Source organism: Plectropomus leopardus, chromosome 16 (genome assembly GCF_008729295.1).
Source record: "Plectropomus leopardus isolate mb chromosome 16, YSFRI_Pleo_2.0, whole genome shotgun sequence".
NCBI lineage: Eukaryota > Metazoa > Chordata > Actinopteri > Perciformes > Serranidae > Plectropomus > Plectropomus leopardus.
The window spans coordinates 23808322-23835529 of record NC_056478.1 but is presented as its reverse complement, the minus strand read 5'-3'; the positions used below and the strand labels follow the sequence as shown (position 1 = coordinate 23835529).

General features: G+C 36.7%; 2 protein-coding genes across 2 annotated transcripts in view; one reads left to right on the top strand and one right to left on the bottom strand.

Moving 5' to 3' along the window:
• Nucleotides 1–27208, top strand: part of vash2 (vasohibin 2) — a 59955-nt gene that overhangs the window by 26091 nt on the left and 6656 nt on the right. Inside the window, exon 8 of the mRNA XM_042504087.1 lies at nucleotides 1203–1321. Coding sequence (XP_042360021.1) covers nucleotides 1203–1321 — 119 coding nt within the window. The remainder of the gene's footprint in view (nucleotides 1–1202; nucleotides 1322–27208) is intronic.
• Nucleotides 17177–27208, bottom strand: part of angel2 (angel homolog 2 (Drosophila)) — a 37478-nt gene continuing 27446 nt past the window's right edge. Inside the window, exon 9 of the mRNA XM_042504086.1 lies at nucleotides 17177–17382. Within this exon, the coding sequence (XP_042360020.1) occupies nucleotides 17312–17382 (71 nt within the window). The 3' untranslated portion in view covers nucleotides 17177–17311. The remainder of the gene's footprint in view (nucleotides 17383–27208) is intronic.

Below are 27208 nucleotides of genomic sequence, written 5' to 3'. Positions count from 1 at the left end.
TTGACTATATACTTAAAGATGTATATCAGTTCTGGAGAGATGGTCTTTTCGCAAAACTGGGCTGTCTGTGCAATATATAGGTCCAAAAACTTTTGCAATTGGTGCCACATGACCAGGGAAACAAAAGAAGGACTGCAGCAATCACTTTTAATGAACAAGTGGAGAACCTACAACTGCCAAAATGCACTGTATAGCACGTGACCCATAAATGTGGGTAACTTGTCTGAAAACAACATTATGTTTCTGAAAATATTTTTGGCAAGTAGTAGGCTGCACAGTGGCAACATATTTGATCAGCACCACCTAGTTTTACTGTTTTTCATCCTCCATTTTTCATCCTTCCTTCCACAACACAGGAGACAGTATGGCACTCACTTCCTGTTCACAGACTGTTGCATTACAGCTAAACAGGGCACTTAAATATGTTTCTGATGAAATTTTAGACAAGAAAAAGGCAATACAGTAACAATATCTTGGTTTATATTTGATCAACCCTGCCAAGTTTTACCATTTGGTCTGAGTTTGAGATATCAATCCACTTTGATACTCTTTGTGTCCGTGGTGGCGGGCATGCAAAAAATGAGGAAGTACAATCTGTAGTTTGAGCAACAGCCTAAGAGCGAGTGGAAATCAGGATTTTGGCGGGCAAAAGAGCAGGGAGATGTGGGAGCTGGCAAGATAGAGCGAAGTTTACCACAGTTCATACGACTCAAATTATTATGATACAAAACTGGTTGATAATCTGCATAGTATGCCTTTAATAAGTTAATCGGAAAGATATTTGACAACTAAATCGATACTGACTAGATTTCGCTAGAAAAAGATAAAAACAAGCCAACAGGTACACAGAGACCACAGATTATTACATTTTATAAGGACAGCATGTTAGATAATAGTTGTCTATTTACGCACTCTAGTTTGGTCTCCACCAATCCCTGAGGAAAAAAAAAACAGTCTCTCAAGCAGCTGAATGTTCTTCTTTATTGTGTTTACAGTTTGGTGCTAAGAGGATAGTGTACAGTGGGTTTAATCAAAGTGTGCTATTGGAAATGTGGTGATTGGGTACGGTAGTTTTGTTTTAAAAACAAAACTATATAGTCTGGGCAGGTATGAGATGATAATTGACCTCAATATGAATAAAAAAACAAGTGTAAATTGTTATAGTGGTATTGACTGTTGTTTTTGTTTTGTAATATTCTTAGATCCTTAAATCGTCCAGTGCCCAATCACCAATCAAGGAGCGGAGCCGGGGGAAATCCTTATCACCACGGCGACGGCAGAGCAGTCCCCAGCGACGCTTCACACACCGCAGAGACAAATCGTAAGTGTTTTCCTTTGCTTGTCTATTTACGCCTCAGGACAGGAAACTTGGAGCAGATGATGTGTGTGTGGTCTTGTATGCTCTTTTTCAGACTGCTTTCACTGTTCTAGCAGCTCACGAGATTTTTAGAGTTTTATAAGATTTTTTAGACTGAGAAAGACTCTAAGTAATGGTGGATTTCAAACTTACCAGTGAATTCACCATGGTTTTAGTGGTGAATGCTGGTATTTATATGTCAAGCCTTATGTATTCCCTTCGCCCTCTTCCTTTCACTCCGTGGATTTGGTGTTCAGGTCAAGGAGAGTTTAGACTTCAAGTGGTTTGTGTGTGTGAGAGTGTGTGTGTGTCTTTGTTGCTGACAGCTCAGCATTATCACTCAGCAGACAGGTCCTTGTTCTGTACAGCTGACACTAGGCATTGTCATCATGGTGTGTGTCTGTGTGTGTGTCTGTGTGTGTATCTGTGGGTGTGTGTGAGTGTGTGTGTGTGTATGAGTGTGTGTGTGTGTGTGTACACGTATCTCCGAAGGAGGGTGCCTCTCTCTATGTATCTGAGATACAGGATGTAAGTTCACTGATGCTGCATGTAAAACACAAATCCACATATAGAATCAGAGAAAACATGAATCCAAACTCCATAGAGAAATCTGTGAATTTGAAGCCACCTTGCTCACTGGCCACCATACACATATTGAAGAAGATGACTAAAAGCCTTGTGTGAATTACAAGGACCAGCTCTTTTAATTTTGCATTAATACAGTCAAGCAATTATGAAGGATGAAAGTATTTGTAATGGATTTCTAACGTGTGAATCCATTCAAATAAGTGTTAGTCTGTTTAAGTTAACTACATTTCATACAAATTCTTTCAAATTGTTTTCTTAGTTTAAAGCAATGTCAAAAAAAAGTAAATTAGGTAATTTCTAGTAGTTCGGGTCATATCTTTTGCAAAAATTGCTGAAATTGTGTTTAAACCTCTCAGTTGAAACCCAAATGGATACATTTTTTTCAGCGTACACAGCTCTTAAGAGAAGGTGACTCACCACTAGAATTCAATGGTAGGGAAACTTTGACACACACACATGCAGGATGCCGAGTGTGTTTGTGTGTGCTGTCAGCTGTGTGGTAGGCTGTAACACAATCCGACTTGAATAACAGCTGCAGCCCAGCCGTACTGCAGAGTCACCACAAACACAACATATACACGTGCACGTTGCACCAGAATTAGTGACCGTCCCGGTGTTGCCATTTGACGTGGCACTGTGATGACCTTTCTTATGAGAAGCTTTTGCAGGATTAACTGTCTAATTATTCAGATGTGTGTGTGTTTGTGTTTGTGTTTAAAATGCTGATGCACAAAACGGAGGCTTTTCGATGTAATCTTCTTCAGTCATCTAAAATCACATCATCTCCTTAGCCAAATTATATAGAGCTCAGCCAGTTATTAAATCATTTCGACAACAAATCATAAAACCTCAAATGCAATTCAGCTATAAAAACATTGAATATTAAAGCCGTTTTAAAGTTATAGACATTATTTCAGCAACCTAAGCTTTGCATTAGTCTTTGTGTCTTTAGTTTGTCCTCTGCTAGCTTTGATAGTACTTTAATGCCTAATTGGAAAATATAATGCAACATAACTTTACCATCAAAGCTTGATAGCACTCTCTTTAATGCCTAATTGGAAAATATAATGCAACATAACTTTACCATCAAAGCTTGATAGTACTCTCTTTAATGCCTAATTGGAAAATATAATGCAACATAACTTTATCATCAAAGCTTGTATTTAAAGTTATGCTCCATTTGTGCTGTCTTTCTGATTATGTAATTAAGTATGTCATGTCATTCACATGATGAGAGCTGCAAAAAAATGTCAGTTGTCAGAAAATTAATAGTTAACTATAGTGAGAATAAGAGTTTTTGTTTTAGTTATTTATCAAGCAAAAAATGTCTAACAGTTTCTGAGTTTAGCCTCTCCAATTTTATATTCTCAAAAATAGAAGACTTAAAAATATGAAAACAGATCCTGAATGTCTATACAATACAGTAGCCGCTGTCTACAACTTCATCCTCTGTCTGTCAGTGGTTAAAGATGTGATATTTTAATGATGTGAGGTGAAGCCACACTGAACCTTTCATTATACACCAATTTCTTTTACCACTCATCACAAGGAACTGTAGATAGAAACATGCAAGCTTGAGAAATAACTTTTTTCTTTTTGAGTGTGTGAAAATGTGAGAAGTTTCTTTGTTAGCAAACGTTTCTTTTCCCTGCAGGATTCAGTCAAACACATTGTTATTTTAATCTTCATAAAGCTAATTGTCTCATCAGTGCAAAGAAACAGTTTAAATGATCAGGACACATCAGAACAGCACATTACCACTTTCAGCCACTTGAATGTAGTACTTAAAAAGCTATTACTGTTATCAACAGAGCACTTAACAACATGTTGCCACTTCAGACAGACAACTCCAGCAGAGACAGCATAATAATCTGCTGCTGGTTTAAACAGCCGAGAGCACGGACTCTTCAAATGCACAGGGTTATTTAGCAGCATGAGTAAGACATTTCAGGCTGTTAAAAGCATTGCCTGCTATACATAAACCAATACTACATGAAATTAAATCAGGTGAAATAACATTTGAAGAAAAAAAACAACTAAAAACTTGTCTTGTAATATATGAGAAAAAAACATTCCAACTGATTAGACGAGAGGAAAGGAGACAAGAAAATATGACAAAAGACCACAGGAGGAGAAGAGGGGAGAAGAAATGTTTAAAAGGAGGAGAGAAAAAGAGAAAAATAAGTGGACAAATGCTTGCAAAGGACAGGAAGCAAAGGGGGAAGGAAAATACTGTAGGGAGAGCAGGAGGAATAAAAAGGCTGTCGGTTCAACAGGTGGCTTCAGCAAATAACAATTCTTTCTGATCACGTCGAAAAAACAGCTGAAAATGACATATTATAGCTTGTCGAGACACGTCATAGTATACTAAGTAAAAAAAGCCAAAAACATAATTTTTGTGTCAAAAAAATGGCTGAAAACAACATTATAGTATGTCGAAAAACACCAAATTTTGACATGTTGCAAAAAACAGCTGCAGAAAACGATATATTATAGCTTGTCGAGAGACATCATAGTATAGCAAGTTGAAAAAACTGCCAAAAGTCATAATTTAGTATATCTAAAAATGTCAAATTTTGACATGTCAAAAAAATAGCTGAAAATGACATACCATAGCATGTTGAGACATGTCATAATGTTTTAAGTTGAAAAAAACAGCCAAAAACATCATAATCAGAATCAGAATCAGAATCAGAATACTTTATTCATCCCAAGGGAAATTCTGTTTGTAACAGTGCTCCGCTCAACAACAACAAACAGGTAAGAAAAACAAGACAATGCACATAGTGCACATAATGACAGAATAAACTATATGCGTAGTGCAAAGAGCAGTGCACAAGAAATAAATAAGACTGTACAATAAGTGGGTCATTTATGAAATAACCTGACACTGTGCAGTGAGTGTGGAAGGATGACAGCGAATTTACAGAGATGAGTTGTACAGTTTTATTGCCACTGGGAGAAAGGACCTTCTGTGACACTCAGTTTTTGAGGTGGGTGGTCTGAGTCTGTTGGTCCGTGTGCTCCTGTGCTGGACCAGGAGCTGATGGAGGGGGTGGGTGTTGTTGTCCAGGATGCTCCGTAGTTTGAGAAGCATCCTTCTCTCCATCACTGTCTCCAAGGAGTCCAGTTTCACCCCCACCACACCACCAGCTTTGCGGATGAGTCTGTTGAGTCTGTTTGCATCTGCAGCCCTCAGTCTGCAGCCCCAGCACACCACAGCAAACAGAATCGCACTAGACACCACAGACTCATAGAACATCCTCAGCATCGTCCTGCAGATGTTGAAGGACCTGAGCCTCCTCAGGAAGTAGAGGCGGCTCTGTCCTTTCTTAATAAAACATGTCCAAAAAAATGGCTGTAAACGACTTATTATAGCTTGTTGAGACATGTCATACTACACTAAGTACGAAAAAAAAACAGCCTAAAACATCATATTACGTGTCGACAAAATAGCTGGAAATGACATAGTAAAGCATTCCGAGATATGTCATTGTATGGTAAGTCATACTATTGCATGTCCTCTGAAATATGCTCAGAGAGTTATACTATAGCCTGTTGTCCGAAATGTGCCTAAAAATGCTCAAAAAGTCATACTTTAGCATGTAGTCCAAAACATGTCCAAAAAGTCATACTGTATCATATCCTCCGAAATGTGCCAATGTTGTCCAAAATATGCCCCAAAAGTCAAAGTTTATTATGGTATCTGAAATCATGAAATACACAACACAGTATAGCATGTCATCCAAATTCATGAAAACACGTCACAGTATAGTATGTCGTCGAAAATCTTAAAAATATATCGTATCGTAGTGTGTTGTAGTGTGTTGTCCAAAATTCATGAATAATTGTCATACTTCTTTAAATCAAGAAATAAATATCAAAAAACGTAATACGTTAGCATGTCATTGTTATGCCCAGTTTGTTGACAAGAATGACAAATGAGGGAGGACCACACAGTAACCGTTTGAATTAACAATAACTTTATTAAAAATCACACAACAAAAGCAAACCAAGATGTTGGTCAGTAGTCAGTGGTGAGGTGTTGGTGTTGGGTGCATGAAGTGTGTGGGTGCTAACTTAAACTTTAAGGAAACAAGGGATGAAGCTGCCACAAACAGCCAAAAAAGCCATGTTGGGTGCCTCAGAGGTACCAGACTTCCAGAAGGAAGAGAAAGAGCCATATTGGAATTGGCCAACCTCATATAGACTGGTGACAGGTGAAGTGAATCTGAGCATGAAGGTAGGAGGAGCCAGTGAAGCAGAGAGAGCCTGAAAAGAAAGCGTACAGTCAAGCCAAACAGGAACTGACAAATATCCCAGGGGTACCACAGTCATCCGAAATCATGGAAAAGAACTACATAGTAAAGTATGTCCTCCAAAATCATGGAATAACTTTCATAATTTTCAGTAAAACAAATGCTATTTTATGGTGTTTTTGGCCATTTTTACAAATACTATACTATGGTGTGTTTCGGCACATATTTTATGCGGTTTAATGTGATTTTTTTTGATTTTTGGACATATAATTTTTTGAAATTTTTGCCTTGCATTTTTGGTGGATTTTTCAAAATGCTATATTTTAGTGTTTTTTTGGTCATTTTTGCAAAATACTATGCTACGGCGTGTCTTGGCACACTATTTCATGTGGTTTAATGTGATTTTCAGCAGTTTTTTGGAGATGTCATTTTTGAACATTTTTGCCTTACTATAGCCTTGCCTTTTGGTCATTTTTTCAACATGCATTATTATGGTGTTTTTGGGCCGTTTTTGGAAAATTCTGTGCCATGGGCGTGTCTTTGCACGCTCTTTTATGCTGCTTTGAGGTGTTTTCAGCTGTTTTTGGGAGATGTCATATTTTGACATTTTTGCCATACTATAGCCTTGCCTTTCGGGTCATTTTTTCAACATGCATTATTATGGTGTTTTTGGCCGTTTGTGCAAAATTCTGCGCCATGGTGTGTCTTTGCACGCTATTTTATGCTGTTTTGAGGTGTTTTCAGCTGTTTTTGGGACATGTCATATTTTGACAATTTTGCCATACTATAGCCTTGCCTTTCGGGTCATTTTTTCAACATGCATTATTATGGTGTTTTTTGGCCGTTTGTGCAAAATTCTGCGCCATGGCGTGTCTTTGCACGCTATTTTATGCCTTTTGGAGGTGTTTTCAGCTGTTTTTGGGACATGTCATATTTTGACATTTTTGCCATACTATAGCCTTGCCTTTCGGGTCATTTTTTCAACATGCATTATTATGGTGTTTTTTGGCCGTTTGTGCAAAATTCTTTGCGCCATGGTGTGTCTTTGCACGCTATTTTATGCTGTTTTGAGGTGTTTTCAGCTGTTTTTGGGACAATTCATTTTTGAACATTTTTGCCATACTATAGCCTTGCCTTTCGGGTCATTTTTTCAACCTGCATTTTTATGGTGTTTTTGACTGTTTGTGCAAACTTCTGTGCTAGGGCGCTTGTTTGTATGCTATTTTATGCTGTTTTTAGGTGTTTTCAGCTGTTTTTAGGACATGTCATTTTTTGACATTTTTGCCATACTATAGCCTTGCCTTATGGGTCATTTTTTCACATGAATTTTTATGGTGTTCTTTGCCGTTTGTGCAAACTTCTGTGCTAGGGCGCTTCTTTTGCACACTATTTTATGCTGTTTTGAGGTGTTTTCAGCTGTTTTTAGGACACTTCATTTTTGAACATTTTTGCCATACTATAGCCTTGCCTTTCGGGTCATTTTTCAACATGCATTATTATGGTGTTTTTTGGCCGTTTGTGCAAAATTCTGCGCCATGGCGTGTCTTTGCACGCTATTTTATGCTTTTTGGAGGTGTTTTCAGCTGTTTTTGGGACATGTCATATTTTGACATTTTTGCCATACTATAGCCTTGCCTTTCGGGTCATTTTTTCAACATGCATTTTTACGGTGTTTTTGACTGTTTGTGCAAACTTCTGTGCTAGCGCGCTTGTTTGCACGCTATTTTATGCTGTTTGAGGTGTTTTCAGCTGTTTTTGGGACATGTCATATTTTGACATTTTTGCCATACTATAGCCTTGCCTTTCGGGTCATTTTTTCAACATGCATTTTCAAGGTGTTTTTGGCCGTTTTTGCAAAATTCTGCGCCATGGTGTGTCTTTGCACGCTATTTTATGCTGCTTTGAGGTGTTTTCAGCTGTTTTTGGGACATGTCATATTTTGACAATTTTGCCATACTATAGCCTTGCCTTTCGGGTCATTTTTTCAACATGAATTTTTATGGTGTTCTTTGCCGTTTGTGCAAACTTATGTGCCATAGGGCGCTTCTTTGCACACTATTTTATGCTGTTTTGAGGTGTTTTCAGCTGTTTTTTTGGGACACTTCATTTTTGAACATTTTTGCCATACTATAGCCTTGCCTTTTGGGTCATTTTTCAACATGCATTATTATGGTGTTTTTTTTGGCCGTTTTTGCAAAATCCTGCGCCATGGCGTTTCTTTGCACGCTATTTTATGCTGGTTTGAGGTTTTTTCAGCTGTTTTTGGGAGATGTCATATTTTGACATTTTTGCCATACTATAGCCTTGCCTTTCGGGTCATTTTTTCAACATGCATTTTTATGGTGTTTTTGACCGTTTGTGCAAACTTCTGTGCTAGGGCGCTTGTTTGCACGCTATTTTATGCTGTTTGGAGGTGTTTTCAGCTGTTTTTGGGACATGTCATATTTTGAGATTTTTGCCATACTATAGCCTTGCCTTTCGGGTCATTTTTTCAACATGCTTTATTATGGTGTTTTTGGCCGTTTGTGCAAAATTCTGCGCCATGGTGTGTCTTTGCACGCTATTTTATGCTGTTTTGAGGTTTTTTCAGCTGTTTTTGGGACATGTCATATTTTGACATTTTTGCCATACTATAGCCTTGCCTTTCGGGTCATTTTTTCAACATGCATTTTTATGGTGTTCTTTGCCGTTTGTGCAAACTTCTGTGCTAGGGTGCTTGTTTGCACGCTATTTATGCTGCTTTGAGGTGTTTTCAGCTGTTTTTGGGACATGTCATATTTTGACATTTTTGCCATACTATAACCTTGCCTTTCGGGTCATTTTTTCAACATGCTTTATTATGGTGTTTTTGGCCGTTTTTGCAAAATTCTGCGCCATGGTGTGTCTTTGCACGCTATTTTATTTGCTGGTTTTGAAAGTTTTTTCAGCTGTTTTAGGGACCATGTCATATTTTGACATTTTTGCCATACTATAGCCTTGCCTTTCGGGTCATTTTTCAACATGCATTTTTATGGTGTTTTGACTGTTTTTGCAAACTTTTGTGCTAGGCGCGCTTGTTTGCACGCTATTTTATTCTGCTTTGAGGTGTTTTCAGCTGTTTTTGGGACATGTCATATTTTGACATTTTTGCCATACTATAGCCTTGCCTTTCGGGTCATTTTTTCAACATGCATTATTATGGTGTTTTTGGCCGTTTTTGCAAAATTCTGCGCCATGGTGTGTCTTTGCACGCTATTTTATGCTGCTTTGAGGTGTTTTCAGCTGTTTTTGGGACATGTCATATTTTGACATTTTTGCCATACTATAGCCTTGCCTTTCAGGTCATTTTTTCAACATGCATTATTATGGTGTTTTTGGCCGTTTGTGCAAAATTCTGCGCCATGGCGTGTCTTTGCACGCTATTTTATGCTGTTTTGAGGTGTTTTCAGCTGGTTTTGGGGCACATTTCATTTTTGAACATTTTTGCCATACTATAGCCTTGCCTTTCGGGTCATTTTTTCAACATGCATTATTATGGTGTTTTTGGCCGTTTTTGCAAAATTCTGCGCCATGGCATTCTTTGCACGCTATTTTATGCTGTTTGAGGTGTTTTCAGCTGTTTTTGGGACATGTCATATTTTGACATTTTTGCCATACTATAGCCTTGCCTTTCAGGTCATTTTTTCAACATGCTTTATTATGGTGTTTTTGGCCGTTTTGCAAAATTCTGCGCCATGGCGTGTCTTTGCACGCTATTTTATGCTGTTTTGAGGTGTTTTCAGCTGTTTTTGGGACATGTCATTTTTGACATTTTTGCCATACTATAGCCTTGCCTTTCGGGTCATTTTTTCAACATGCTTTATTATGGTGTTTTTGGCCGTTTGTGCAAAATTCTGCGCCATGGCGTGTCTTTGCACGCTATTTTATGCCTTTTGGAGGTGTTTTCAGCTGTTTTTGGGACATGTCATATTTTGACATTTTTGCCATACTATAGCCTTGCCTTTCGGGTCATTTTTTCAACATGCATTTTTTATGGTGTTTTTGACTGTTTGTGCAAACTTCTGTGCTAGCGCGCTTGTTTGCACGCTATTTTATGCTGTTTTGAGGTGTTTTCAGCTGTTTTTTGGGACATGTCATATTTTGACATTTTTGCCATACTATAGCCTTGCCTTTCGGGTCATTTTTTTTCAACATGCTTATTATGGTGTTTTTGGCCGTTTGTGCAAAATTCTGCGCCATGGCGTCTTTGCACGCTATTTTATGCCTGCTTTGGAGTTGTTTTCAGCTGTTTTTGGGACATGTCATATTTTGACATTTTTGCCATACTATAGCCTTGCCTTTCGGGTCATTTTTTCAACATGCATTTTTATGGTGTTTTTGCCGTTTTTGCAAAATTCTGTGCTATGGCGTGTTTGCACGCTATTTTATGCTGCTTTTGAGGTGTTTTTTTCAGCTGTTTTTGGGACATGTCATTTTTGACATTTTTGCCATACTATAGCCTTGCATTTCGGGTCATTTTTTCAACATGCATTTTTATGGTGTTTTTGGCCGTTTTGCAAAATTCTGCGCCATGGCGTGTTTTGCACGCTATTTTATGCTGTTTTGAGTTTTTCAGCTGTTTTTGGGACATGTCATATTTTGACATTTTTGCCATACTATAGCCTTGCCTTTCGGGTCATTTTTTCAACATGCATTTTTATGGTGTTTTTGGCCGTTTTTGCAAAATTCTGTGCTAGGCGTTGTTTTGCACGCTATTTTATTCTGCTTTTGGAGGTGTTTTCAGCTGTTTTTGGGACATGTCATATTTTGACATTTTTGCCATACTATAGCCTTGCCTTTTGGGTCATTTTTTCAACATGCATTTTTTATGGTGTTTTTGGCCGTTTTTGCAAAATTCTGCATGGCGTGTCTTTGCACTATTTTATGCCATTTGGGTGTTTTCAGCTGTTTTTGGGACATGTCTTTGCACAATTTTTTTGCTTTTTGTGAGGTTTTTACTTTGCGCTATTTTATGCTTTTAGGGACTGTGCCTTTTGGGACATGTCATTTTTGACATTTTTTGCCATACTATAGCCTTGCCTTTTTGGGTCATTTTTTTCAACATGCATTTTTATGGTGTTTTTGGCCGTTTTTGCAAAATTCTGTGCTAGGCGTTCTTTGCACGCTATTTTATTCTGCTTTGAGGTGTTTTCAGCTGTTTTTGGGACATGTCATTTTTGACATTTTTGCCATACTATAGCCTTGCCTTTCGGGTCATTTTTTCAACATGCATTATTATGGTGTTTTTGGCCGTTTTTGCAAAAAATTTCTGCGCCATGCGTGTCTTTGCACGCTATTTTATGCTGTTTTGAGGTGTTTTTCAGCTGTTTTTGGGACATGTCATATTTTGACATTTTTGCCATACTATAGCCTTGCCTTTCGGGTCATTTTTTCAACATGCATTTTTTTATGGTGTTTTTGACTGTTTGTGCAAACTTCTGTGCTAGCGTGCTGTTTTTGCACGCTATTTTATTCTGCTTTGAGGTGTTTTCAGCTGTTTTTGGGACATGTCATATTTTGACATTTTTGCCATACTATAGCCTTGCCTTTTTGGTCATTTTTTCAACATGCTTTATTATGGTGTTTTTGGCCGTTTTGTGCAAAATTCTGCGCCATGGCGTGTCTTTGCACGCTATTTTATGCCTTTTGGAGGTGTTTTCAGCTGTTTTTGGGACATGTCATATTTTTGACATTTTTGCCATACTATAGCCTTGCCTTTCGGGTCAATTTTTCAACATGCATTTTTTATGGTGTTTTTGACTGTTTTTTGTGCAAACTTCTGTGCTAGCGCGCTTGTTTGCACGCCATTTTATGCTGTTTTGAGGTGTTTTCAGCTGTTTTTGGGACATGTCATATTTTGACATTTTTGCCATACTATAGCCTTGCCTTTCGGGTCATTTTTTCAACATGCTTTATTATGGTGTTTTTGGCCGTTTTGCAAAATTCTGCGCCATGGCGTGTCTTTGCACGCTATTTTATGCCTTTTGGAGGTGTTTTCAGCTGTTTTTGGGACATGTCATATTTTGACATTTTTGCCATACTATAGCCTTGCCTTTTGGGTCATTTTTTCAACATGCTTTATTATGGTGTTTTTGGCCGTTTGTGCAAAATTCTGCGCCATGGCGTGTCTTTGCACGCTATTTTATGCTGCTTTGAGGTGTTTTCAGCTGTTTTTGGGACATGTTATATTTTGACATTTTTGCCATACTATAGCCTTGCCTTTCAGGTCATTTTTTTTCAACATGCATTATTATGGTGTTTTTGGCCGTTTGTGCAAAATTCTGCGCCATGGCGTGTCTTTGCACGCTATTTTATGCCTTTTGGAGGTGTTTTCAGCTGTTTTTGGGACATGTCATATTTTGACATTTTTGCCATACTATAGCCTTGCCTTTCGGGTCATTTTTCAACATGCATTTTTCATGGTGTTTTTGACTGTTTGTGCAAACGTCTGTGCTAGCGTGCTTGTTTGCACGCGCTTTTTATTCTGCTTTGAGGTGTTTTCAGCTATTTTTGGGGACATGTCATATTTTGACATTTTTGCCATACTATAGCCTTGCCTTTCGGGTCATTTTTTCAACATGCTTTTATGGTGTTTTTGGCCGTTTTTGCAAAATTCTGCGCCATGGCCTGTCTTTGCACGCTATTTTATGCTGCTTTGAGGTGTTTTCAGCTGTTTTTGGGACATGTCATATTTTGACATTTTTGCCATACTATAGCCTTGCCTTTGGGTCATTTTTTCAACATGCATTATTATGGTGTTTTTGGCCGTTTTTGCAAAATTCTGCGCCATGGCATGTCTTTGCACGCTGTTTTATGCTGCTTTGAGGTGTTTTCGGCTGTTTTTGGGACATGTCATATTTTGACATTTTTGCCATACTATAGCCTTGCCTTTCAGGTCATTTTTTCAACATGCATTTTATGGTGTTTTTGGCCTGTTTGTGCAAAATTCTGTGCTAGGGCGCTTGTTTGCACGCTATTTTATGCTGCTTTTTGAGGTGTTTTCAGCTGTTTTTGGGACATGTCATATTTTGACATTTTTGCCATACTATAGCCTTGCCTTTCGGGTCATTTTTTCAACATGCATTATTATGGTGTTTTTGGCCGTTTTTGCAAAATCCTGCGCCATGGCGTTTCTTTGCACGCTATTTTATGCTGCTTTGAGGTGTTTTCAGCTGTTTTTGGGACATGTCATTTTTTGACATTTTTGCCATACTATAGCCTTGCCTTTCGGGTCATTTTTTCAACATGCATTTTTATGGTGTTTTTGCCGTTTGTGCAAACTTCTGTGCTAGGGTGCTTGTTTGCACGCTATTTTATGCTGTTTTGAGGTGTTTTCAGCTGGTTTTTGGGACAATTCATTTTTGAACATTTTTGCCATACTAGCCTTGCCTTTCGGGTCATTTTTTCAACCTGCATTTTTATGGTGTTTTTGACTGTTTGTGCAAAATTCTGTGCTAGCGCGCTTGTTTGCACGCTATTTTATTCTGCTTTGAGGTGTTTTCAGCTTTTTTTGGACATGTCATATTTTGACATTTTTGCCATACTATAGCCTTGCCTTTCGGGTCATTTTTTCAACATGCATTATTATGGTGTTTTTGGCCGTTTTTTTTTGCAAAATTCTGTGCCATGGCGTGTCTTTGCACGCTATTTTATGCTGCTTTGAGGTGTTTTCAGCTGTTTTTGGGACATGTCATATTTTGACATTTTTGCCATACTATAGCCTTGCCTTTCGGGTCATTTTTTCAACATGCATTTTTATGGTGTTCTTTGCCGTTTGTGCAAACTTCTGTGCTAGGGTGCTTGTTTGCACGCTATTTTATGCTGTTTTGAGGTGTTTTCAGCTGGTTTTTTGGACAATTCATTTTTGAACATTTTTGCCATACTATAGCCTTGCCTTTCGGGTCATTTTTTCAACAACATGCATTATTATGGTGTTTTTGGCGTTTTTTTGCAAACTTCTGCGCCATGGCGTTTCTTTGCACGCTATTTTATGCTGTTTGGAGGTGTTTTCAGCTGTTTGTGGGACATGTCATATTTTGACATTTTTGCCATACTATAGCCTTGCCTTTCGGGTCATTTTTTCAACCTGCATTTTTATGGTGTTTTTGACTGTTTGTGCAAAACTTCTGTGCTAGCGCGCTTGTTTGCACGCTATTTTATTCTGCTTTGAGGTGTTTTTTCAGCTGTTTTTTGGGACATGTCATATTTTGACATTTTTGCCATACTATAGCCTTGCCTTTCGGGTCATTTTTTTCAACCTGCATTTTTATGGTGTTTTTGACTGTTTTTGCAAACTTCTGTGCTAGCGCGCTTGTTTGCATGCTATTTTATTCTGCTTTGAGGTGTTTTCAGCTGTTTTTGGGACATGTCATATTTTGACATTTTTGCCATACTATAGCCTTGCCTTTCGGGTCATCTTTTCAGCATGCATTATTATGGTGTTTTTGGCCGTTTTTGCAAACTTCTGTGCTAGGGCGTGTCTTTGCACGCTATTTTATGCTGTTTTGAGGTTTTTTTCAGCTATTTTTTGGGACGTCATATTTTGACATTTTTGCCATACTATAGCCTTGCCTTTCGGGTCATTTTTTCAACATGCATTATCATGGTGTTTTTGGCCGTTTTTTTGCAAAATTCTGCGCCATGGCGTGTCTTTGCACGCTATTTTATGCTGGTTTAAAGTTTTTTCAGCTGTTTTTGGGACATGTCATATTTTGACATTTTTGCCATACTATAGCCTTGCCTTTCAGGTAATTTTTTCAACATGCATTTTTATGGTGTTCTTTGCCGTTTTTGTGCAAACTTCTGTGCTAGCGCGCTTTTTTGCACGCTATTTTATTCTGCTTTGAGGTGTTTTCAGCTGGTTTTGGGACAATTCATTTTTGAACATTTTTGCCATACTATAGCCTTGCCTTTCGGGTCATTTTTTCAACCTGCATTTTTATGGTGTTTTTGACTGTTTGTGCAAACTTCTGTGCTAGCGCGCTTGTTTGCACGCTATTTTATTCTGCTTTGAGGTGTTTTCAGCTGTTTTTGGGACATGTCATATTTTGACATTTTTGCCATACTATAGCCTTGCCTTTTTGGGTCATTTTTTTCAACATGCATTATTATGGTGTTTTTGGCCGTTTTTGCAAAATTCTGTGCCATGGCGTGTCTTTGCACGCTATTTTATGCTGCTTTGAGGTGTTTTTCAGCTGTTTTTGGGACATGTCATATTTTGACATTTTTGCCATACTATAGTCTTGCCTTTCAGGTCATTTTTTCAACATGCATTATTATGGTGTTTTTGGCCGTTTTTGCAAAATTCTGTGCCATGGCGTGTCTTTGCACGCTATTTTATGCTGCTTTGAGGTGTTTTCAGCTGTTTTTGGGACATGTCATATTTTGACATTTTTTGCCATACTATAGTCTTGCCTTTCGGGTCATTTTTTCAACATGCATTATTATGGTGTTTTTGGCCGTTTGTGCAAAATTCTGCGCCATGGCGTGTCTTTGCACGCTATTTTATGCTGTTTGATGTGTTTTCAGCTGTTTTTGGGACATGTCAGTTTTTTGACATTTTTGCCATACTATAGCCTTGCCTTTTCGGGTCATTTTTTCAACATGCTTTATTATGGTGTTTTTGGCCGTTTGTGCAAAATTCTGCGCCATGGCGTGTCTTTGCACGCTATTTTATGCCTTTTGGAGGTGTTTTCAGCCGTTTATAGGCCATGTCATATTTTGACATTTTTACTATACTATAGCCTTGCCTTTCGGGTCAATTTTTCAACATGCATTTTTTATGGTGTTTTTGACTGTTTTGCAAACTTCTGTGCTAGCGCGCTTGTTTGCACGCCATTTTATGCTGTTTTGAGGTGTTTTCAGCTGTTTTTTTAGGACATGTCATATTTTTGACATTTTTGCCATACTATAGCCTTGCCTTTCGGGTCATTTTTTCAACATGCTTTATTATGGTGTTTTTGGCCGTTTTTTGCAAAATTCTGCGCCATGGCGTGTCTTTGCACGCTATTTTTATGCCTTTTGGAGGTGTTTTCAGCTGTTTTTTGGGCATGTCATATTTTGAATTTTTGCCATACTATAGCCTTGCCCTTTCGGGTCATTTTTTCAACATGTTTTTTTATGGTGTTTTTGGCCGTTTTTGCAAAATTCTGCGCCATGGCGTGTCTTTGCACGCTATTTCATGCCTTTTGGAGGTGTTTTCAGCTGTTTATAGGCCATGTCATATTTTGACATTTTTGCCATACTATAGCCTTGCCTTTTTGGGTCATTTTTTCAACATGCATTTTTCATGGTGGTGTTCTTTGCCGTTTGTGCAAAATTCTGTGCTAGGGTGCTTGTTTGCACGCTATTTTATGCTGTTTTGAGGTGTTTTTTCAGCTGGTTTTTTGGGACAATTCATTTTTGAACATTTTTGCCATACTATAGCCTTGCCTTTCGGGTCATTTTTTCAACATGCATTATTATGGTGTTTTTGGCCGTTTTTGCAAAATTCTGCGCCATGGCGTTTCTTTGTACGCTATTTTATGCTGTTTTGAGGTGTTTTCAGCTGTTTGTGGGACATGTCATATTTTGACATTTTTGCCATACTATAGCCTTGCCTTTCGGGTCATTTTTTTCAACATGCATTTTTATGGTGTTTTTGACTGTTTGTGCAAACTTCTGTGCTAGGGCGCTTCTTTGCAAGCTATTTTATTCTGCTTTGAGGTGTTTTCAGCTGTTTTTGGGACAATTCATTTTTTAAAATTTTGCCATACTATAGCCTTTGTTTTTTTGTCCTTTGTTCATCAGGCTTTTTTATTGTGTTTTGTGCTATTTTTTCAAAACCTCTGCTATGTTACAAATGAGGGAGAACAACACAGTAACTGTCTGAATTAACAATAACTTTATTAAGTTTACACAACAACAGGTAACGAAGATGTTGGTCAGTAGTCAGTAGTGAGGAGTTGTTTGGGTGCATGACGTGTGTGGGTGCTAACGTAAACTTTAAGAAAACACAGGATGAAACACAACAGAAACAGTAAAAAAAAGTGCCTGAGGGGTACCAGCTTTCCAGAAGGAAGAGAGAGAGCCATATTGGAATTGGCCAACTTTATATAGACTGATGACAGGTGAAGTGAATCCGAACATGGAGGTAGGAAGATCCAGTCAAGCAGAGAGAGCCTGAAAAGAAAGAGTACAGTCAAGCCAAACAGGAACTGACAAAGATCCCAGGGGTACCACAGTCATCCAAAATCATGGAAAAGAACTACATAGTAAAGTACACTACCGTTCAAAAGTTTGGGGTCACCCAGACAATTTTGTGTTTTCCATGAAAAGTCACACTTTTATTTACCACCATGAGTTGTAAAATGAATAGAAAATATCGTCAAGACATTGACAGGTTAGAAATAATGATTTGTATTTGAAATAATAATTTTTTTTGCCTTCAAACTTTGCTTTCGTCAAAGAATCCTCCATTTGCAGCAATTTTTGCATTGCAGACCTTTGGCATTCTAGCTGTTTTATTTGTTGAGGTAATCTGGAGAAATTTCACCCCACGCTTCTAGAAGCGCCTCCCACAAGTTGGATTGGCTGGATGGGCACTTCTTGCGTACCGTACGGTCAAGCTGCTCCCACAACAGCTCAATGGGGTTTAGATCAGGTGACTGTGCTGGCCTCTCCATTACAGATAGAACACCAGCTGCCTGCTTCTTCTCTAAATAGTTTTGCACAATTTGGAGGTGTGCTTTGGGTCATTGTCCTGTTGTAGGATGAAATTGGCTCCAATCAAGCACTGTCCACAGGGTATGGCATGGCTTTGCAAAATGGAGTGATAGCCTTCCTTATTCAAAATCCCTTTTACCCTGAACAAATCTCCCACCTTACCAGCACCAAAGCAACCCCAGACCATCACGTTACCCCCACCATGCTTGACAGATGGCGTCAGGCACTCTTCCAGCATCTTTTCAGTTGTTCTGCGTCTCACAGATGTTCTTCTGTGTGATCCAAACACCTCAAACTTCGATTTTTCCCTTACCATAACACTTTTTTCCAATCTTCCTCTGTCCAATGTCTGTGTTCTTTTGCCCATATTAATCTTTTTCTTTTTTGGCCAGTCTCAGATATGGCTTTTTCCTTGCCACTCTGCCCTGAAGGCCAGCATCCCGGAGTCGCCTCTTTACTGTAGATGTTGACACTGGCGTTTTGCGGGTACTATTTAATGAAGCTGCCAGTTGAGGACCTGTGAGGCGTCTATTTCTCAAACTAGAGACTCTAATGTACTTATCTTCTTGCTCAGTTGTGCAGCGGGGCCTCCCACTTCTCTTTCTACTCTGGTTAGAGCCTGTTTGTGCTGTTCTCTGAAGGGAGTAGTACACACCATTGTGTAGGAAATCTTCAGTTTTCTTGGCAATTTCTCGCATGGAATAGCCTTCATTTCTAAGAACAAGAATAGACTGTCGAGTTTCACATGAAAGTTCTCTTTTTCTGGCCATTTTGAGCATTTAATCGACCCCACAAATGCGATGCTCCAGATACTCAACCTGCTCAAAGGAAGGTCAGTTTTATAGCTTCTCTAACCAGCTAAAAACTGTTTTCAACTGTGCTAACATGATTGCACAAGGGTTTTCTAATCATCTATTAGCCTTCTGACATGTCAATGAGCAAACACATTGTACCATTAGAACTCTGGAGTGATAGTTGCTGGAAATGGGCCTCTATACACCTATGTAGATATGCACCAAAAACCAGACATTTGCAGCTAGAATAGTCATTTACCACATTAGCAATGTATAGAGTGTATTTTATTAGTTTAATGTTATCTTCATTGAAAAAAACAGTGCTTTTCTTTCAAAAATAAGGAAATTTCTAAGTGACCCCAAACTTTTGAACGGTAGTGTATGTCCTCCAAAATCATGAAATGACTTTCATAATGTTCAGTTTAAAAAAATGCTATTTTATGGTGTTTTTGATCATTTTTACAAAATACTATGCTATGGCGTGTATTGGCATGCTATTTCATGTGGTTTAATGTGGTTTTCGGCAGTTTTTTGGACATGTCATATTTTGACATTTTTGCCTTACTATAGCCTTGCATTTTTGGTGGATTTTTCAAAGTGCCATTTTTATGCTCTTTTTGGTCGTTTTTGCAAAAAAATATGCTATAGCGTGTCTCGGCACACTGTTTTATATAGTTTAATGTGTTTTTTAGGAGTTTTTTGGACATATCGTTTTTTGACATTTTTGCCTTACTATAGCCTTGCATTTTTGGTGGATTTTTCAAAGTGTGATATTATGGTGTTTTTTGTCATTTTTGCAAAATACTATGCTATGGCGTGTCTTGGCATGCTATTTCATGTGGTTTAATGTGGTTTTTTTAGCTGTTTTTTGGACATGTCATATTTTGACATTTTTGCCTTACTATAGCCTTGCATTTTTGGTGGATTTTTCAACATCCTATTTTATGGTGTTTTTTGTCATTTTTGTAAAATACTATGCTATGGCGTGTCTCGCCACGCTATTTTATGTGGTTGAATGTGGTTTTTAGCTGGGTTTTTTTTGACATGTCATATTTTGACATTTTTGCCTTACTATAGCCTTGCATTTTTGGTGGATTTTTCAAAGTGCCATTTTATGGTGTTTTTGGTCGTTTTTGTAAAATACTATGCTATGGCGTGTCTCTTTTTGGTCGTTTTTGTAAAATACTATGCTATGGCGTGTCTCGCCAAGCTATTTTATTTTGGTTGAATGTGGTTTTTAGCTGTTTTTTGGACATGTCATATTTTGACATTTTTGCCTTACTATAGCCTTGCATTTTTGGTGGATTTTTCAAAGTGTGATATTATGGTGTTTTTTGTCATTTTTGCAAAAATACTATGCTATGGCGTGTCTTGGCATGCTATTTCATGTGGTTTAATGTGGTTTTTAGCTGTTTTTTGGACATGTCATATTTTGACATTTTTGCCTTACTATAGCCTTGCATTTTTGGTGGATTATTCAACATCCTATTTTATGGTGTTTTTGTTCATTTTTGCAAAAATACTATGCTATGGCGTGTCTCGCCACGCTATTTTATGTGGTTTAATGTGGTTTTTAGCTGTTTTTTGGACATGTCATATTTTGACATTTTTGCCTTACTATAGCCTTGCATTTTTGGTGGATTTTTCAACATCCTATTTTATGGTGTTTTTTTGTCATTTTTGTAAAATACTATGCTATGGCGTGTCTCGCCACGCTATTTTATGTGGTTTAATGTGGTTTTTAGCTGGGTTTTTTTTGACATGTCATATTTTGACATTTTTGCCTTACTATAGCCTTGCATTTTTGGTGGATTTTTCAAAGTGCCATTTTATGGTGTTTTTGTCGTTTTTGTAAATACTATGCTATGCTTGTCTCTTTTTGGTCGTTTTTGTAAAATACTATGCTATGGCGTGTCTCGCCAAGCTATTTTATGTGGTTTGAATGTGGTTTTTAGCTGTTTTTTGGACATGTCATATTTTGACATTTTTGCCTTACTATAGCCTTGCATTTTTGGTGGATTTTTCAACATCCTATTTTATGGTGTTTTTGGTCATTTTTGTAAAATACTATGCTATGGCGTGTCTCGCCACACTATTTCATGTGGTTTAACATAGTTTTCGGCAGTTTTTTGGACATGTCATATTTTGACATTTTTGCCTTACTATAGCCTTTCTTTTTTTGGTGGATTTTTCAAAGTGCTATTTTATGGTCTTTTTGGTCGTTTTTGCAAAAAAATATCTATAGCGTGTCTCGGCACGCTGTTTTATGTACTTTAATGTAGTTTTTAGGAGTTTTTTGACATATCGTTTTTTGACATTTTTTGCCTCTATAGCCTTGCATTTTTGGTGATTTTTCAAAGTGTGATATTACGGTGTTTTTTGTTCATTTTTACAAAATACTATGCTATGGCGTGTCTTGGCATGCTATTTCATGTGGTTTAATGTGGTTTTTGGCAGTTTTTTGGACATGTCATATTTTGACATTTTTGCCTTACTATAGCCTTGCATTTTTGGTGGATTTTTCAAAGTGCCATTTTATGCTCTTTTTGGTCGTTTTTTTTGCAAAAAAAATATGCTATAGCGTGTCTCGGCACGCTGTTTTATGTAGTTTAATGTGGTTTTTTAGCTGTTTTTTGGACATGTCATATTTTGACATTTTTGCCTTACTATAGCCTTGCATTTTTGGTGGATTTTTCAACATCCTATTTTATGGTGTTTTTTGTCATTTTTGCAAAATACTATGCTATGGCGTGTCTTGGCATGCTATTTCATGTGGTTTAATGTGGTTTTTAGCTGTTTTTTGGACATGTCATATTTTGACATTTTTGCCTTACTATAGCCTTGCATTTTTGGTGGATTTTTCAACATCCTATTTTATGGTGTTTTTTGTTCATTTTTGCAAAATGCTATGCTATGGCGTGTCTTGGCATGCTATTTCATGTGTGTTTAATGTGGTTTTTAGCTGTTTTTTGGACATGTCATATTTTGACATTTTTGCCTTACTATAGCCTTGCATTTTTGGTGGATTTTTCAAAGTGCCATTTTATGCTCTTTTTGGTCGTTTTTGCAACAAAATATATGCTATGGCGTGTCTCGGCACGCTGTTTTATATAGTTTAATGTGTTTTTTAGGAGTTTTTTGGACATATCGTTTTTTGACATTTTTGCCTTACTATAGCCTTGCATTTTTGGTGGATTTTTCAAAGTGTGATATTATGGTGTTTTTTGTCATTTTTGCAAAATACTATGCTATGGCGTGTCTTGGCATGCTATTTCATGTGGTTTAATGTGGTTTTTAGCTGTTTTTTGGACATGTCATATTTGACATTTTTGCCTTACTATAGCCTTGCATTTTTGGTGGATTTTTCAAAGTGTGATATTATGGTGTTTTTTTGTCATTTTTGCAAAATACTATGCTATGGCGTGTCTTGGCATGCTATTTCATGTGGTTTAATGTGGTTTTTAGCTGTTTTTTTTGGACATGTCATATTTTGACATTTTTGCCTTACTATAGCCTTGCATTTTTGGTGGATTTTTCAACATCCTATTTTATGGTGTTTTTGTTCATTTTTGCAAAATACTATGCTATGGCGTGTCTTGGCATGCTATTTCATGTGGTTTAATGTGGTTTTTAGCTGTTTTTTGGACATGTCATATTTTGACATTTTTGCCTTACTATAGCCTTGCATTTTTGGTGGATTTTTCAACATCCTATTTTATGGTGTTTTTTGTCATTTTTTGCAAAAATACTATGCTATGGCGTGTCTCGCATGCTATTTTATGTGGTTTAATGTGGTTTTTTTAGCTGTTTTTTTTGACATGTCATATTTTGACATTTTTGCCTTACTATAGCCTTGCATTTTTGGTGGATTTTTCAAAGTGCCATTTTATGGTGTTTTTGTCGTTTTTGTAAAATACTATGCTATTTGGCGTGTCTCTTTTTGGTTTTCGTTTTTTTGTAAAATACTATGCTATGGCGTGTCTCGCCAAGCTATTTTATGTGGTTTATTTCAATGTGGTTTTTAGCTGTTTTTTGGACATGTCATATTTTGACATTTTTGCCTTACTATAGCCTTGCATTTTTGGTGGATTTTTCAACATCCTATTTTATGGTGTTTTTGTTCATTTTTGCAAAATACTATGCTATGGCGTGTCTCGCCATGCTATTTTATGTGGTTTAATGTGGTTTTTAGCTGTTTTTTGGACATGTCATATTTTGACATTTTTGCCTTACTATAGCCTTGCATTTTTGGTGGATTTTTCAACATCCTATTTTATGGTGTTTTTTGTCATTTTTTGTAAAATACTATATGCTATGGCGTGTCTCGCACGCTATTTTATGTGGTTTAATGTGGTTTTTAGCTGTTTTTTTTGACATGTCATATTTTGACATTTTTGCCTTACTATAGCCTTGCATTTTTGGTGGATTTTTCAAAGTGCCATTTTATGGTGTTTTTGGTCGTTTTTGTAAAATACTATGCTATGGTGTTTTTTTGGTCGTTTTTGTAAAAACATACTATGCTATGGCGTGTCTCGCTATGCTATTTTATGTGTTTTAATGTGGTTTTTAGCTGTTTTTTGGACATGTCATATTTTGACATTTTTGCCTTACTATAGCCTTGCATTTTTGGTGGATTTTTTTCAACATCCTATTTTATGGTGTTTTTGGTCATTTTTGCAAAATACTATGCTATGGCGTGTCTCGCCATGCTATTTCATGTGGTTTAATGTGTTTTCGGCAGTTTTTTGGACATGTCATATTTTGACATTTTTGCCTTACTATAGCCTTGCATTTTTGGTGGATTTTTCAAAGTGCCTATTTTATGGTGTTTTTTGGTCGTTTTTGCAAAAAAATATGCTATGGCGTGTCTCGGCATGCTATTTCATGTGGTTTAATGTAGTTTTTAGGAGTTTTTTGGACATGTCATTTTTTGACATTTTTGCCTTACTATAGCCTTGCATTTTTGGTGATTTTTCAAAGTGTGATATTACGGTGTTTTTGTTTTTTCATTTTTAAAATACTATGCTATGGCGTGTCTTGGCATGCTATTTCATGTGGTTTAATGTGGTTTTTTAGCTTTTTTTGGACATGTCATATTTTGACATTTTTGCCTTACTATAGCCTTGCATTTTTGGTGGATTTTTCAAAGTGCCATTTTATGGTGTTTTTGGTCGTTTTTTTTTTGCAAAAAAAAAAAAATATATGCTATGCTGCGTGTCTCGGCATGCTATTTCATGTGGTTTAATGTGGTTTTTAGCTGTTTTTTTTTTGGACATGTCAATTTTGACATTTTTGCCTTACTATAGCCTTGCATTTTTGGTGGATTTTTCAACATCCTATTTTATGGTGTTTTTTGTCATTTTTGCAAAATACTATGCTATGGCGTGTCTTGGCATGCTATTTCATGTGGTTTAATGTGGTTTTTAGCTGTTTTTTGGACATGTCATATTTTGACATTTTTGCCTTACTATAGCCTTGCATTTTTGGTGGATTTTTCAACATCCTATTTTATGGTGTTTTTGTTCATTTTTGTAAAATGCTATGCTATGGCGTGTCTTGGCATGCTATTTCATGTGGTTTAATGTGGTTTTTAGCTGTTTTTTGGACATGTCATATTTTGACATTTTTGCCTTACTATAGCCTTGCATTTTTGGTGGATTTTTTTTCAAAGTGCCATTTTTTATGGTGTTTTTGGTCGTTTTTTTTGCAAAAAAATATGCTATAGGCGTGTCTCGGCACGCTGTTTTATGTAGTTTAATGTGTTTTTTAGGAGTTTTTTGGACATATCGTTTTTTTGACATTTTTGCCTTACTATAGCCTTGCATTTTTGGTGGATTTTTCAAAGTGTGATATTATGGTGTTTTTTGTCATTTTTGCAAAATACTATGCTATGGCGTGTCTTGGCATGCTATTTCATGTGGTTTAATGTGGTTTTTAGCTGTTTTTTGGACATGTCATATTTTGACATTTTTGCCTTGCTATAGCCTTGCATTTTTGGTGGATTTTTCAAAGTGTGATATTATGGTGTTTTTGGTCATTTTTTTTTGCAAAATACTATGCTATGGCGTCTCTGGCATGCTATTTCATGTGGTTTAATGTGGTTTTTAGCTGTTTTTTGGGACATGTCATATTTTGACATTTTTGCCTTACTATAGCCTTGCATTTTTGGTGGATTTTTCAACATCCTATTTTATGGTGTTTTTGTTCATTTTTGCAAAATACTATGCTATGGCGTGTCTTGGCATGCTATTTCGTGTGGTTTAATGTGGTTTTTTGCTGTTTTTGGACATGTCATATTTTGACATTTTTGCCTTACTATAGCCTTGCATTTTGGTGGATTTTTTTTCAACATCCTATTTTATGGTGTTTTTTGTCATTTTTGCAAAATACTATGCTATGGCGTGTCTTGGCATGCTATTTCATGTGGTTTAATGTGGTTTTCGGCAGTTTTTTGGACATGTCATATTTTGACATTTTTGCCTTACTATAGCCTTGCATTTTTGGTGGATTTTTCAAAGTGCCACATGCCAAAATATGGTGTTTTTTGGTCGTTTTTTTGCAAAAAAATATTTCTATGCTATGCGTGTCTCGGCACGCTATTTTATGTAGTTTAATGTGTTTTTTAGGAGTTTTTTTTGGACATATCGTTTTTTGACATTTTTGCCTTACTATAGCCTTGCATTTTTGGTGGATTTTTCAAAGTGTGATATTATGGTGTTTTTTTTTTTTGTTTTTTGCAAATTACTATGCTATGGCGTGTCTTGGGCATGCTATTTCATGTGGTTTTTATGTGTGGTTTTTAGCTGTTTTTTGGACATGTCATATTTTGACATTTTTGCCTTACTATAGCCTTGCATTTTTGGTGGATTTTTTTCACATGCCTATTTTATGGTGTTTTTGTTCATTTTTGCAAAATACTATGCTATGGCGTGTCTCTGCATGCTATTTTATGTGGTTTAATGTGGTTTTTAGCTGTTTTTTGGACATGTCATATTTTGACATTTTTGCCTTACTATAGCCTTGCATTTTTGGTGGATTTTTCAACATGCCATTTTATGGTGTTTTTGGTTCATTTTTGCAAAATATCTATGCTATGGCGTGTCTTGGCATGCTATTTCATGTGTTTTAATGTGGTTTTTAGTTGTTTTTTTGGACATGTCATATTTTGACATTTTTGCCTTACTATAGCCTTGCATTTTTGGTGGATTTTTTTCAACATGTGATATTTTATGGTGTTTTTTGTTTTTTTTGCAAAATACTATGCTATGGCGTGTCTTGGCATGCTATTTCATGTGGTTTAATGTGGTTTTCGGCAGTTTTTTGGACATGTCATATTTTGACATTTTTGCCTTACTATAGCCTTGCATTTTTGGTGGATTTTTCAAAGTGTGATATTATGGTGTTTTTTTGTCATTTTTTTTGCAAAATACTATGCTATGGCGTGTCTTGGCATGCTATTTCATGTGGTTTAATGTGGTTTTTAGCTGTTTTTTGGACATGTCATATTTTGACATTTTTGCCTTACTATAGCCTTGCATTTTTGGTGGATTTTTCAACATCCTATTTTATGGTGTTTTTGTTTTTTTGCAAAATTATATGCTATGGCGTGTCTTGGTATGCTATTTTGTGTGGTTTAATGTGGTTTTTAGCTGTTTTTTGGACATGTCATATTTTGACATTTTTTGCCTTACTATAGCCTTGCATTTTTGGTGGATTTTTCAAAGTGCCATTTTATGCTCTTTTTGGTCTTTTTTTGCAACAAAATATGCTATGGCGTGTCTCGGCACGCTGTTTTATATAGTTTAATGTGTTTTTTAGCTGTTTTTTGGACATGTCATATTTTGACATTTTTGCCTTACTATAGCCTTGCATTTTTGGTGGATTTTTCAACATCCTATTTTATGGTGTTTTTGTTCATTTTTGCAAAATACTATGCTATGGCGTGTCTTGGCATGCTATTTCATGTGGTTTAATGTGGTTTTTTGCTGTTTTTTGGACATGTCATATTTTGACATTTTTGCCTTACTATAGCCTTGCATTTTTGGTGGATTTTTTGCAACATCCTATTTTATGGTGTTTTTTTTCATCATTTTTGCAAAATACTATGCTATGGCGTGTCTTGGCATGCTATTTCATGTGGTTTAATGTGGTTTTTAGCTGTTTTTTGGACATGTCATATTTTGACATTTTTGCCTTACTATAGCCTTGCATTTTTGGTGGATTTTTCAACATCCTATTTTATGGTGTTTTTTGTTCATTTTTGCAAAATGCTATGCTATGGCGTGTCTTGGTATGCTATTTCATGTGGTTTAATGTGGTTTTTAGCTGTTTTTTGGACATGTCATATTTTGACATTTTTGCCTTATTTTTTTTGGTGTGGATTTTTCAAATGCCATTTTATGCTGTTTTTGGTCGTTTTTGCAAAAAAATATGCTATAGCGTGTCTCGGCACGCTATTTTATATAGTTTAATGTGTTTTTTTAGGAGTT